The 10,931-nt window shown below is 38.3% G+C and overlaps 1 protein-coding gene across 2 annotated transcripts in view; it reads right to left on the minus strand.

Annotated features, from left to right (window-relative positions):
* Positions 1-5,030, minus strand: part of LOC138051798 (phosphatidylinositol 5-phosphate 4-kinase type-2 alpha-like) — a 13,298-nt gene extending 8,268 nt beyond the window's left edge. Inside the window, exons 1-4 of one of the 2 annotated variants that reach the window (XM_068899142.1) lie at positions 4,791-5,030; positions 4,610-4,707; positions 2,917-3,013; positions 1,458-1,607 (exon numbers count right to left, since the gene is read on the minus strand). In XM_068899142.1, coding sequence (XP_068755243.1) covers positions 1,458-1,607; positions 2,917-3,013; positions 4,610-4,707; positions 4,791-4,910 — 465 coding nt within the window. In that variant the 5' untranslated portion in view covers positions 4,911-5,030. The remainder of the gene's footprint in view (positions 1-1,457; positions 1,608-2,916; positions 3,014-4,609; positions 4,708-4,790) is intronic. The other variant, XM_068898421.1, reaches the window with a different exon arrangement.
* Between the last annotated feature and the right edge of the window lie 5,901 nt (positions 5,031-10,931).

The following is a 10,931-nucleotide window of genomic DNA, read 5'->3' on the forward strand; positions in this document are numbered from 1 at the left end:
AGTTTCTTATCCTGCGACCTCCAGCACGGTAGTCAGATGCTCAACCAAATGAGCCAACCAGTCAGCAGTCAGATGGGACAATGGTAGCCGTCGCATTAGGGAGTTAAACACTAGTGTTAAAGGGGCTAGGTCACGCTATTTTAAGTAATTTTCTTTAATTTTGTTAATTATGAGCTCTAAACGTCAAATTGGCAGAGCAAGAGTCTTTCATTTGCAAAATCACGGCCACATAACAACTGAGAATGATTTTCCAGCTGTGTAAATGACATTTTGATATAGACTGATATAAATTTGAAAAAAGGTGGGCCGACGTTTTTCAAATTTGACCAAATTCAATCCATTTCAATCCTCTCCAGTTTTGTCCATCCATGTCCCTTCTTGGCTTCCCTGTGTTTTGTTAGAGTTCTTCCATAGTTTTGAACAGTTATTTTGATATTTTAGTTAATTCTATGACCATACGATCAGTGCTGAAATTGCCTAAAATTGCATGACCTAGCCCCTTTAAATCAAGTTCTATTGTTCAGTGTTTCCCTAGGGATTCAAAACAACAGTGAGTTGACACAAGAGTAGCATCAACATTAGTGTTACAATGTGTTTCTGTCAAGTGTGACTGCAACCAATGTGAATCAATCCATTGCAACAATAAAAATTAATAGTGACGTAAGTGAAAAACAAATAGGATGCTTTTAATTTGAACCATGCAGTCAACATGGCCAAAAAGGTGCACTACATGTACCTAAATGATGTTTAAGTAAATTGACAATATTTCTGCTTGTTATTTCAGTTACAGCAAGCTGTTTTGGCATACTACGACAGTCTATGGCAGGCATCATGACTTGTCAATCTCGATTTTCAGCTTTAAGTACACAACTGTAGAATGAGTGCACATTTCCATGAATTACACTGTACAATACAAGTAATAAACTTTTTTTTTTAACTTTAAATTTCATAAAGCTTTGTTTGAAATTTTTACAAATGACCAGAAATGTATTAGTTTTGCAAATGAAAAAAACATAAGGTCACACTACATGTGAGGTGACAACCAAGAATGGATATTGCAAATCAGAATTCTAGAAAAAAAAAACATCCCACAGTGAAAATTTAATAAGACAACTTCTTATGCTCCAAAACTTGATTCAGCCCAAGTTAAGGCTTTTTGTCCAAGGCTGCTGCCTAAGAAAAGTTTCTGGGAGCCCTTTGGGCTTCCAACATTAAAAGTTGGTAGCCAGAGTCATTCTTTCAAGAGCCCAGAAATAATTAATTCCAGCTGGGATCAAATTTACAAGAAAGTGACCATGAAATAATTAAGGCGCCCATTCGGGCTACTTTTTCAGAAATTTGGTCGCAAATGCAAATAAGGCGCCTCAGGCGACTGGGCGACCGTTAGGCAGCAGCCTTGTTTTTGTCACAAGAACAGACTGATAATGAAAGACATTGAGCAATGCTGGGCAACTTACATGGTGATACTGTGGAAGAATATTGTGTAATTTTTCGATGTCTTCACTCTCTATTGTCTTAACATAGAACTTTTTGTTTCTTGAAATAAAAAACTTGGCACCACTACGACCAGGAGAGGGCATCACCATAGGAGATAACTGAAAGGCAGCCTGCAAAACAGTAGTTACTTCCATTTTAACCAAAAACAATAATAACAGGAACTGTCTTGTCAATTTATTTATTAATATGTCTTCTTAAAAAATATTCATCACTGCCTTCAAGGGTTTAGGACACTTCTTTTTAAAACAAACCCATTTCTCATCATGATACACTGTACTAGAAATTTCAATTTCTTAGATATAACTTTCTGTACCTGTATGACAGGAAATCAATTTTTTTACAAATGTAATTATTATTCTGAATCTAAAATGATCAAAACCTTAACCCATTGACTCCTGGAAGTGAGACTTTCAGATTTTAATCTGGGCCCGGTTGTTCAAAAGCCGATTAAGTTAATCCACGATTAGCATAAACCTTTGTTTCATGTTTTCAACGCTTTGGTGAAAGTTTTTTTTGCCTAATTTTGTTTTTCAAGATTGACTTCTTTTAACAGGGCTTGAAATTGCGACCAATACAATCACATTTGCGACTGAATTTTCTCCCTTTGCGACTAAAGTATCTGGAGAAGTCGAAAATTTGCGACTTGTTTTCACCTTCGCTCCTTCAAAACAAAAGGATAACCAGCTGCCATTTTTCTGCTGCTTTAGCTAATATAAAGAAAGAAATGACAAAATTATTTTTTATTTATCGCAGTGAATTTCCTGCGATGTTAGGTGCACAACTCCATTTCTTCAATCATTCGCCATTTTCAGCGGTTTCTTTACACACAAGTATTGCAGGCTCATATTTTGTTTTGTTTAAACGCTATCTTCAGATTGAAAGAAAATTCAAGGAGAGAAACAAAATAATTTTGTGGTTTCTTCATTTATTTTAGTAAAAAGAGCAGCAAAGCGGCAAATGCTAACCCTTTCGTTTCAAAAGAGCAAAGATGAAAACAAGTTGCAAATTTGTGACTTCTCCAGATATTTTAGTCGCAAAGGGAAAAAATTAAGTCGCCAATGCAACTGTATTGGTCGCAAATTCAAGCCCTGCTAGGGCCCCAGAGGGGTCAATGGGTTGATAACACTATCAACACTAATTATTTACGGGCGCTGTGTGTAAAATTTCTTTTATACAGGTCATTTTGGGAGTACATTTTAGTTATACATAGAACCCTCATTACAAGTACACATGAACATTGTACATTATGGTATACATGTCATTATTTTCACTTCTAAAGCGAATTGACTACATGTGGTTGAAAATGGGTCCGTATTCAAATTGTCTGTCTTTAGATGTAATAGTTTCAGTAACCTTTTGTAGATATTCAAATTATGTAATATTACTGTATTACATGTGCTCTACAAGCACAGCACTCACCACATATTGATTATCTTCTACGCCAAACCGTTCTCGTAGCTGTCTGAATACCAATGGACAATATTCTTTGAATTTAAAATGGCTTGGGAAATTTTCTCTATGAAGAAAAGAACAATCAAACAGTTTCACCTTGTTCTACAAATGTACAATGTAATAATTATTCTGTTCACACAAATAACAATTTCAATGCAAGAACATTAGCCCAACTCTGTAAAATTCATGTGCTTGGTTTGCATTAAATACCCAATTTTATTCAAAATACTTCACCCTTTGCCTCTCGGGAGTGAACCTTAATGAATTCTACTCTATCTAACAACAAATGATTTTACTTGTCAATTGGGCCCACCGTTCAGGACTAGTAATTCAAGCTGGCCAACAAGAGAGAATGGCAAATCATTATTAATTTTGTTTGCTACGAGTGAAGAGGCCTATCTTGCCAACAAAAAGACATTTGCAATAAAGCACACTCTACAATCATTTTGAACACCTGTGATGAACGTATCTATCATATGGCACTTCATTACTGACAAATCTAGCTATAAAGTAATCTTAAGTTTATTGAAGTTCAAATCTGAGTGTATCAAAACAGATTGGCATTTAAAATGTGAGATAAATGCCTTACAGATACATACATGGTAGAGGAAAATTAAAAAAAGACTGAAACTAAAACAGGGACTAGGTCACCATGCATATCAAATAGAAACGCTAATCAAATTCACTCTTCTCTTTATCACTTAACAGCATGAGGTCCTTGTAAAAAAATTATTGCTAAGCAAATCAGTCAGATCTTAGAAATCTATGAATAAAAAATAGTCAATATTCAACACAATCATTTCCAGCTCAACCTCAAACCTATTTCAGCATTTATGAACACTGTACAGCAGTTTCTTTGAAGAATTTTGAGTGCAAAAGATAGATAAATAAATGAAATTAATATTAAACCAAAAATAAACATGAAAGTGACTACTCCACTTAACAGAGATCTGGTTTGGAAAATGAAGAGAATTTTTAATGCTAAACAAAATCCTAACCACAACTGAATTATTCATAGTATGATTATAAGTGGGATAACGAAGTAAGACTAAATTATAGAAGCTTTGATAAAGAAGGAAAACTATGCTTGAGGATACGGATTGCAAAGGAAAATAATGTTTATCTGGTTGTGAGACTTATTTTCAAGGGTTATCATCAATGAACGCCTTTGGGATAAACCTTCACGCAGACTGATGTGGAGACTCATTTGTCGGAGCCAATGGACATCACAGGTGCCGAAAACCACACACCAAATTCCAACAAGAATTGTTTGTCAGATTTTGTTGTGAACGTACAAGCTTATATTGATGCTTACTTCGCTTGTAGCTTTGTGCAGATCTAGCGTTATTTTTCGTGATACTTGCCGTGTTTAAGTAGGTACTCTTTCAGTGTTTTTCATTTTTAGATAACAGTCAAGGACGAGGCAAGCTGCATTCAAATGACAGTTGAAGCTCAGAGGCTTATACATGCATGTACTTAACTTATTTCGATTTTTCAATGTAAATTTTACGGCCCAGAAAAGTGGAAATACGAGTCGGAACTGTCAGAATTCAGCAGCAGTTACCTCCTCAGCAAATACACTACGCCCTCCCTCCAAAGAATGGTGTTCGAATATAACAAAACCTAAAAGTAAATAAGATTGGCCGTTCGCTGCACTCACTTATTGAAGAGGTGGTTGTCCACGCGAAGTTTCGCGTACGCTTTGAAGTCATCGGGCATCAACATGGCAGGATTATTCACATGCGACAGTTCGTTAATCTGCAGAAAAATAGTCCAACTCTAGTTTCAGACCTGATCACGAGTAGCTTTAGAGGGAAAATTGCGTAAATTTTGGTGCCTACCGAATGGCTGACTCCCCACATCAACACACTCAGCAGCGGATCTTTGGAGCGAAATACTTTCACCTTCTGGCTCATAACCCTAAAATTCTTCTTCTTTTTCGTCTTCGCATGACTAGACATCTTGGCTATCGCTTTTTCCGGCTATGGAGACTTTTTTCCGCGTCTAAATCATGCTGGATATATTTTTTGTCTTCCTCGCAGAGGCTATGGAATAAAGTCGGAGAATCAATATTTCCACCTGATTTGACACTTCCCGTGATGCCAAGCGGAACTAACCGGAAGTCAGAGAGGTTGAGCAAAATAAGGGAAATTTTGCGCATAATTATGCCCTAAATCAAAGTGTCGACGCAGAGTGCGCCATCATTCAGCTCTCATTTGTCGTCGCCTTAGCTCTTGTTCTGAGCTACTTCGCCAGAGTCGCACTCTTGTTCGCTCTCTTTCTTGAGCATTCAATTAAGCAGCACTTAAGGAATACTTGAGCAGAGAGAGTAATTTAAATAAGAACTCTTGGGCAAAAAGTGGCAAATTAGGAGGGGGTGCTTAATGTTGAAGGCATTAAGCTCTCTAGAAAAATTCTAAGCACTTTGTTTTTCAGTTGCTACGAACGCAGGTAATATTTGTTGTGATGGAACCGCGCTGGATTGGACCTGGATTAGTGGAAACTTTTCTTTCACTGTTTTTTACAAATCGAAAATGTTTCAACAACATTCGTAGCCTTTAATTTTGAGTTAGACGTTTTGCTTTCCTTCGGCGTAAAACTAGATTCTTAATGCTTTTTTGGCACGCAAAACTCATACTTTGGTTGAGTGTTAATCGGCTTTTGGACATCTGGACTCACGTTTAAGAGCGCCAGCCACTTTATTGATCAATCAAAAGTACCAGCTCAAATCTATTTTTGACTCCAGTCTCAGTCTCTCGCACCTTCACTGAGACACTCTTTCAAAGTAAAACGCATAAGCAAGATGTAAGCAAGCACTTTTTCAAAATAGTTTTCGTTCTCTCGTTCCCAGTCTTTGCTCCCTTATCCAGAAAAAGTTGCTGAAAATAGTCGTCTGAGATATTCCTACGATAGGTCACTTGTGTCAGAAAGGCCCTAAAGTGATCAGGGGTCGGAAAATGGGGGTTGTATATATCCGGTGAATGTTGTATGGTGAAAGAAAAACCTTAAATGAACAATGACACAACCAGGTTTTCTGATCCCGCGAGACTGAGCACCCCATAGTGAAACGTACCATTAACCGGCTTATTTTAATTTTATCGAACCGTATTCTTATAGCAAGTCTTTCTTGTTATGTGAAATACACTGGTGAAAACTGTTAGAATCTTGCAAGTAATTATTTCAAAAAGCCAATAAGATTTAATCACTTTTCAGATTTTGACGCATGCATGCCAATCTTTTGAGGCAGTTGAACGTTCCGCTTGATTTGAGCTAGTTTCCTTTCCTGCGCGCCTTATCACCTCAGAGATGTGACTAGTAATAGTTGACACTACAGCTGCCCTGCTGTTAAGTATAAGCATAGTATACAAACGGAGAAATTGTTGTTGAAACGGGGAGAGAACAAATCAGCACCGAATATGAAAAGGGCGTAAGTTGTGAGTAGATGGTCAGTTGATCATGGAGGACACGACCGTGTACAAGCGAAACAGAAACTAAAGGAAACGCAAGGCCAATTTTTAATGCAACGTGGCCACCGTTTTTTGAAAATGTAAGATACAGCATGGGATGAAGTTGTTAGTCTTTTTACGGCAATGAGGCAATTATTTTATAAAAATGTAACGTACTGCAAGGGGTGAAGTTTTTTAGTCTTGAGTAACGTGAATAACCATTGATGTTGCACGATTTGATGTCAATGCAGCTTTATTTAGACGTCCTTGATCTATTGTATAATCGCAGTTAAAGGATTAAATGGCCAAATGAATGGCATGGTAAGAAACAGGAAGTGTTAAAATCTGACCGGATGAAGAAACGAAACCGGTGTCGTAATGATAGGGTACATCGAGTTAAACATTTGTGTAGAAAAACTCTTCTGGAAACAAAATTGGAATTAGAAAATGTTGAGAGTATCCCTAACAATGCAGCTACCCACATGGTTTTGCATAAGAGTTTCCTATGTTGCGATAATTTATTCGAAAGTTTACCAAGGGTGCATTCGATTGACCATATTCCGGAATAGGAATACATGAAATAGAAGTTAGAAATCCTTCGTTTTTACGGAGATTCACATTAAATTTATCAAACACTTGCTAAAATGCTATTTTAAACATGTATTTATTATCCTTGTTGCTTCAAAAGCCCCAGACCACACGCACCGGTGGCTTAGTTGGTTGAGCGCCGGGCTGCCATGCGGGAGGTCGTGAGTTCAACTCAGGCCGGACCAACACTCAGGGTCTTTAAATAACTGAGGAGAAAGTGCTGCCTTTGTAGATACATCCGCAAATGCAGGGGCGTAGCGTCCTTTATGCAAATACGCAAGTGCGTACTTCAGAAATTGGTAGGATTTTTTAAAGAATATTTTCTGTTCTTTGTAAGAGCCCTGCGAAGCCCCTACACGGTGTCAGTCTCATCACCAGTCCCCAGTTCTCGGTTATTTTTGAAGAAAAGGTTATGATGATGATGTTATAACAGAGTTTGCTCGTAAACCAGCTGTTTGTGTTGCAGCTTGCTGAAAACTCAACCGATGGGTAGCATTTTCCTTCGCTTTTCTTTTGTTTTAATGTCCTTTGGAAATAGTCGGACCCCAAATTGTAAAATTTTCTAGGGGAGCATGACCCCAACCCCCTAGTTTCGAAACTTTCTTCGTGTGCGTACACCGTCTAAATCTCACGCTACGGCCCTGAAATGGTTAGACTTTCAAGTCTTCTCGGATAAGAACTGTAAACAGTAGGCCCCGTCTCACAAATTAATATCCACCATGTTCATTAGTTCCCTGTTTGACGTTAAAAAACCCACACACTATTCGAGAAAAGTAGGGGATGAAGTTCCCAGTGTTGTGGCTGTCCTCTGTGTGTATATGGTTGGGTGGGTATAGCAGGGCCACATCTGCTGAATAGCTGCCAAAACTTGAACCTGCTCAAACAAATAGATAATAATAAGACATACCGTTTTAAATCATCACTCCACGTGTTCTTTTTCCGGAATAGGGTCAATTGAACGCACCCTAACTCTTTGAAAGAACTGAAACTGACCGTCTCAAAAATTCATTAAAATGATAATAACTTGAGGCCTTTTGTTTTGACTTTCAAGTTTGCTTCGAAAGAATCATGCTTACGTTTTAAAGAATCCAGTTTGCGTCAAAAGAATCATATTGCTGTAATACCATAACTGAGCTTCATCGTACACGGTACTTTTTCTTCAATCCAAAGTCGTGTTCAAGATTGGTTCTTTCTAAACAACAACCTCTTCAGGATAATATGTTAATGTTTGGAACAACACCCATAAAGGTCAAAGTCTTGACATTAGAAAGTTCTATAGCATTCTAGAACTGCTCTAGTTAGAAAAGCTCTATATAGTCACTGTATAGTGCGTGATTAAATATGAAATTAAAATGCACAACACCGATCGTTTGCCTTGTAAATACTCTAAGAATCACTTATAGCTACTTATGTTTATCTGCAATTGTTTTCTAACACTTGCTGGTTGTAGCCTGAATCTTTTAATCTCTCATCAGTGATTTGGGTCTGACAAATCGTTTCCCGCAAAAACTTCGTGCGTGCTTGCACAATATTCGGCAATGGACCAATTTCGATAAATTAAAATTCAGTCCGAAACAAAAGGCATCATTTCGAGGCTCTGGGGAATAAACTCATACAAATCCTTATATTTATTCCCTAGAGCCTCGAGATGATGCCTTTTGTTTTGAACTGAATTTAAATACATCGAAATTGGTCTATTGACAAATTGCTTCCCGGCAAAAGGAAATCGTCCGTTCGCGACTCTTTCATCCCGAAGGATTATCCTTGTCGTGAGATAATAGGGAATTTAATCGAGCAAGGATAACAGCAAAAGCAACGAAAACGTCACTCCAAAATATAACTTAGCAAGTATTTCGCGATTCTTCCGTCTTGCTCGCGTTCTACAATACGGGCGAACTATCCTGCAAGTGGATGCGGTACGAACGGTTTCAAAGTAAATATTTGAAAATGAATGGTTCGTTGTTACATGTTCAAGTTCTCGACAAAGCCTAAAATTTGGTGATTTCGCGTTGTTGTTTTGTGGAGTACGGCTAAAAATGCACGAAAATTCGTGCCGTGCACGTGCAGCACGATTGTTTTCCTATTTTTAACCAATAATATTCTTGATTTGTGGCGTTCCGTCGTCTTTAGGGACCTTAAGATCTACGACGGCGACATCAACGAAAACGTCACCTCAAAACATCACTTTGCTTTACTATAAGTCTTTCGCGGTTATTCTGTCTCGCTCACTTCTTACACTTTGGGCGAAGTATGCTAAAACTAAATTGGTAGGAGCAGTTACGAAGCGAAAATAGAGAAGGAAAGATTCTCTATTCCATGCTCACGTTGTCGTCAAAACATCAAATTTGGTAATTTCACGTCGTCGTTATGCTGAGTAATAATAATAATAATAATAATAATAATAATAATAATAATAATAATAATAATAATAATATAACAAGAATCCGTGCTAAAATCCGTGCTGAACGTGCAGCACGGTTATTTATGCTCTTTTAACGAATGGTATCATTATTTTGCGGCGTTGTTGTGTCCGTCGCCGTCCTAAAGTATTAAACTCCCTTTTTTTGCTTACACTCCCTACGGTGGACTTTTTTCCATTCCGCCAATCACGGAGGATTCTGTTTTCTCTAGTCTTTCTCGACTGCCTTCGAACAAGGCTGTTGGCCTTGATGGGATCAGTGACTTCTTCCTCAAAATAGCCGCATTGGCTATTTCTTTTTCGCTTACTTCTATTTTCAATTTGAGGTTTTCCTGGCAGTGGTGTTTTTCCAGACAAATGGAAGATTGCTGAAGTCTTTCCCCTTACATAAGGAAGGCTCCTATTTAGACCGTTCAAATTTTTGTCCTATCTCAGCTCTTGCCACTGAAAGAAAATCCTCGAGTGCTATGTGCATGCATTCTCACTTCTATTATTTTCTCACTAACCATGGTCTCCTCAATGATTTTCAGTTTGGTTTTAGACTGGTTTCACTCTTGTGAATTTGCGGTCATTAATTTGTCTGATAATATTGTCGATAATATGATCGAGGCCTGGTCGACCATCGCTCTCTGCTTTATAAACTCAGTGTGTATGGGTTTTCTTCACTAGCCACCCGAGCTAGTGGTTCGGCTCATATCTAAATGGCCTCTCGCGGAAAACGGTTTTTAAAGGAGCTCTTTTCTGTTGGAGTCCCGCAGGGAAGCATACTTGGGCCATTGCTCTTTTCTGTTGGAGTCCCGCAGGGAAGCATACTTGGGCCATTGCTCTTTATCTATTTATCAACGACCCGTCTTTGTATTTATCTCCGTTCTTCGACACAAACTTGACTTTGCTTGCGGACGACACTACCGTGCTCATACCTGGTGCCACTGTGCAGGACGTGAAGTAGAAATTAGGGATTTTGGCAGTCCAAAATCTCTTGATTTGTGAGCTGTCAGATTAATGACAACTTCATGGGCGTATTAAACTGGAACAATTCTGACCGCACTTATGTTACCTGATAGGTGGTATTGCAGCAGAAAAAGAAAGATGAGAATGAGAAAAAGATGATGAAAAAAAGGACCTATGATGATTACTCTCAAAGATAAATTCACACAGAGTTCAGCAAAAAAATGTTCACACACCTTAGGTCGGAGTGCGTGAAAAGTTAAATTATCACACTGTTCTTGAAAATACTAGACACATCCTTGGTTTAAAAAGGTTCCAAGTAACCTGAAGTCGTTGTCTTATAAAACTCGACCACTTCGAAGGTGAACTCGGCTCACGGTGCCTCTATCCGCCCAGGTGTATAAATGGGTACCGGCGAAATGCTGGGGGTAACCCTGCGATGGACTGGCATCCCATCCAGGGGGGAGTAAAAATACTCCTAGTCGCTTCATGCCACAGAAACCGGGATAAGCTCCGGCTCTGATGGGCCACTTGGCTCGTAAACAGACTTTACTTTTTTTTAAACTTTTACAATGCATTTC

This window comes from Montipora capricornis, chromosome 1 (assembly GCF_036669925.1).
Source record: "Montipora capricornis isolate CH-2021 chromosome 1, ASM3666992v2, whole genome shotgun sequence".
Classification (NCBI taxonomy): domain Eukaryota; kingdom Metazoa; phylum Cnidaria; class Anthozoa; order Scleractinia; family Acroporidae; genus Montipora; species Montipora capricornis.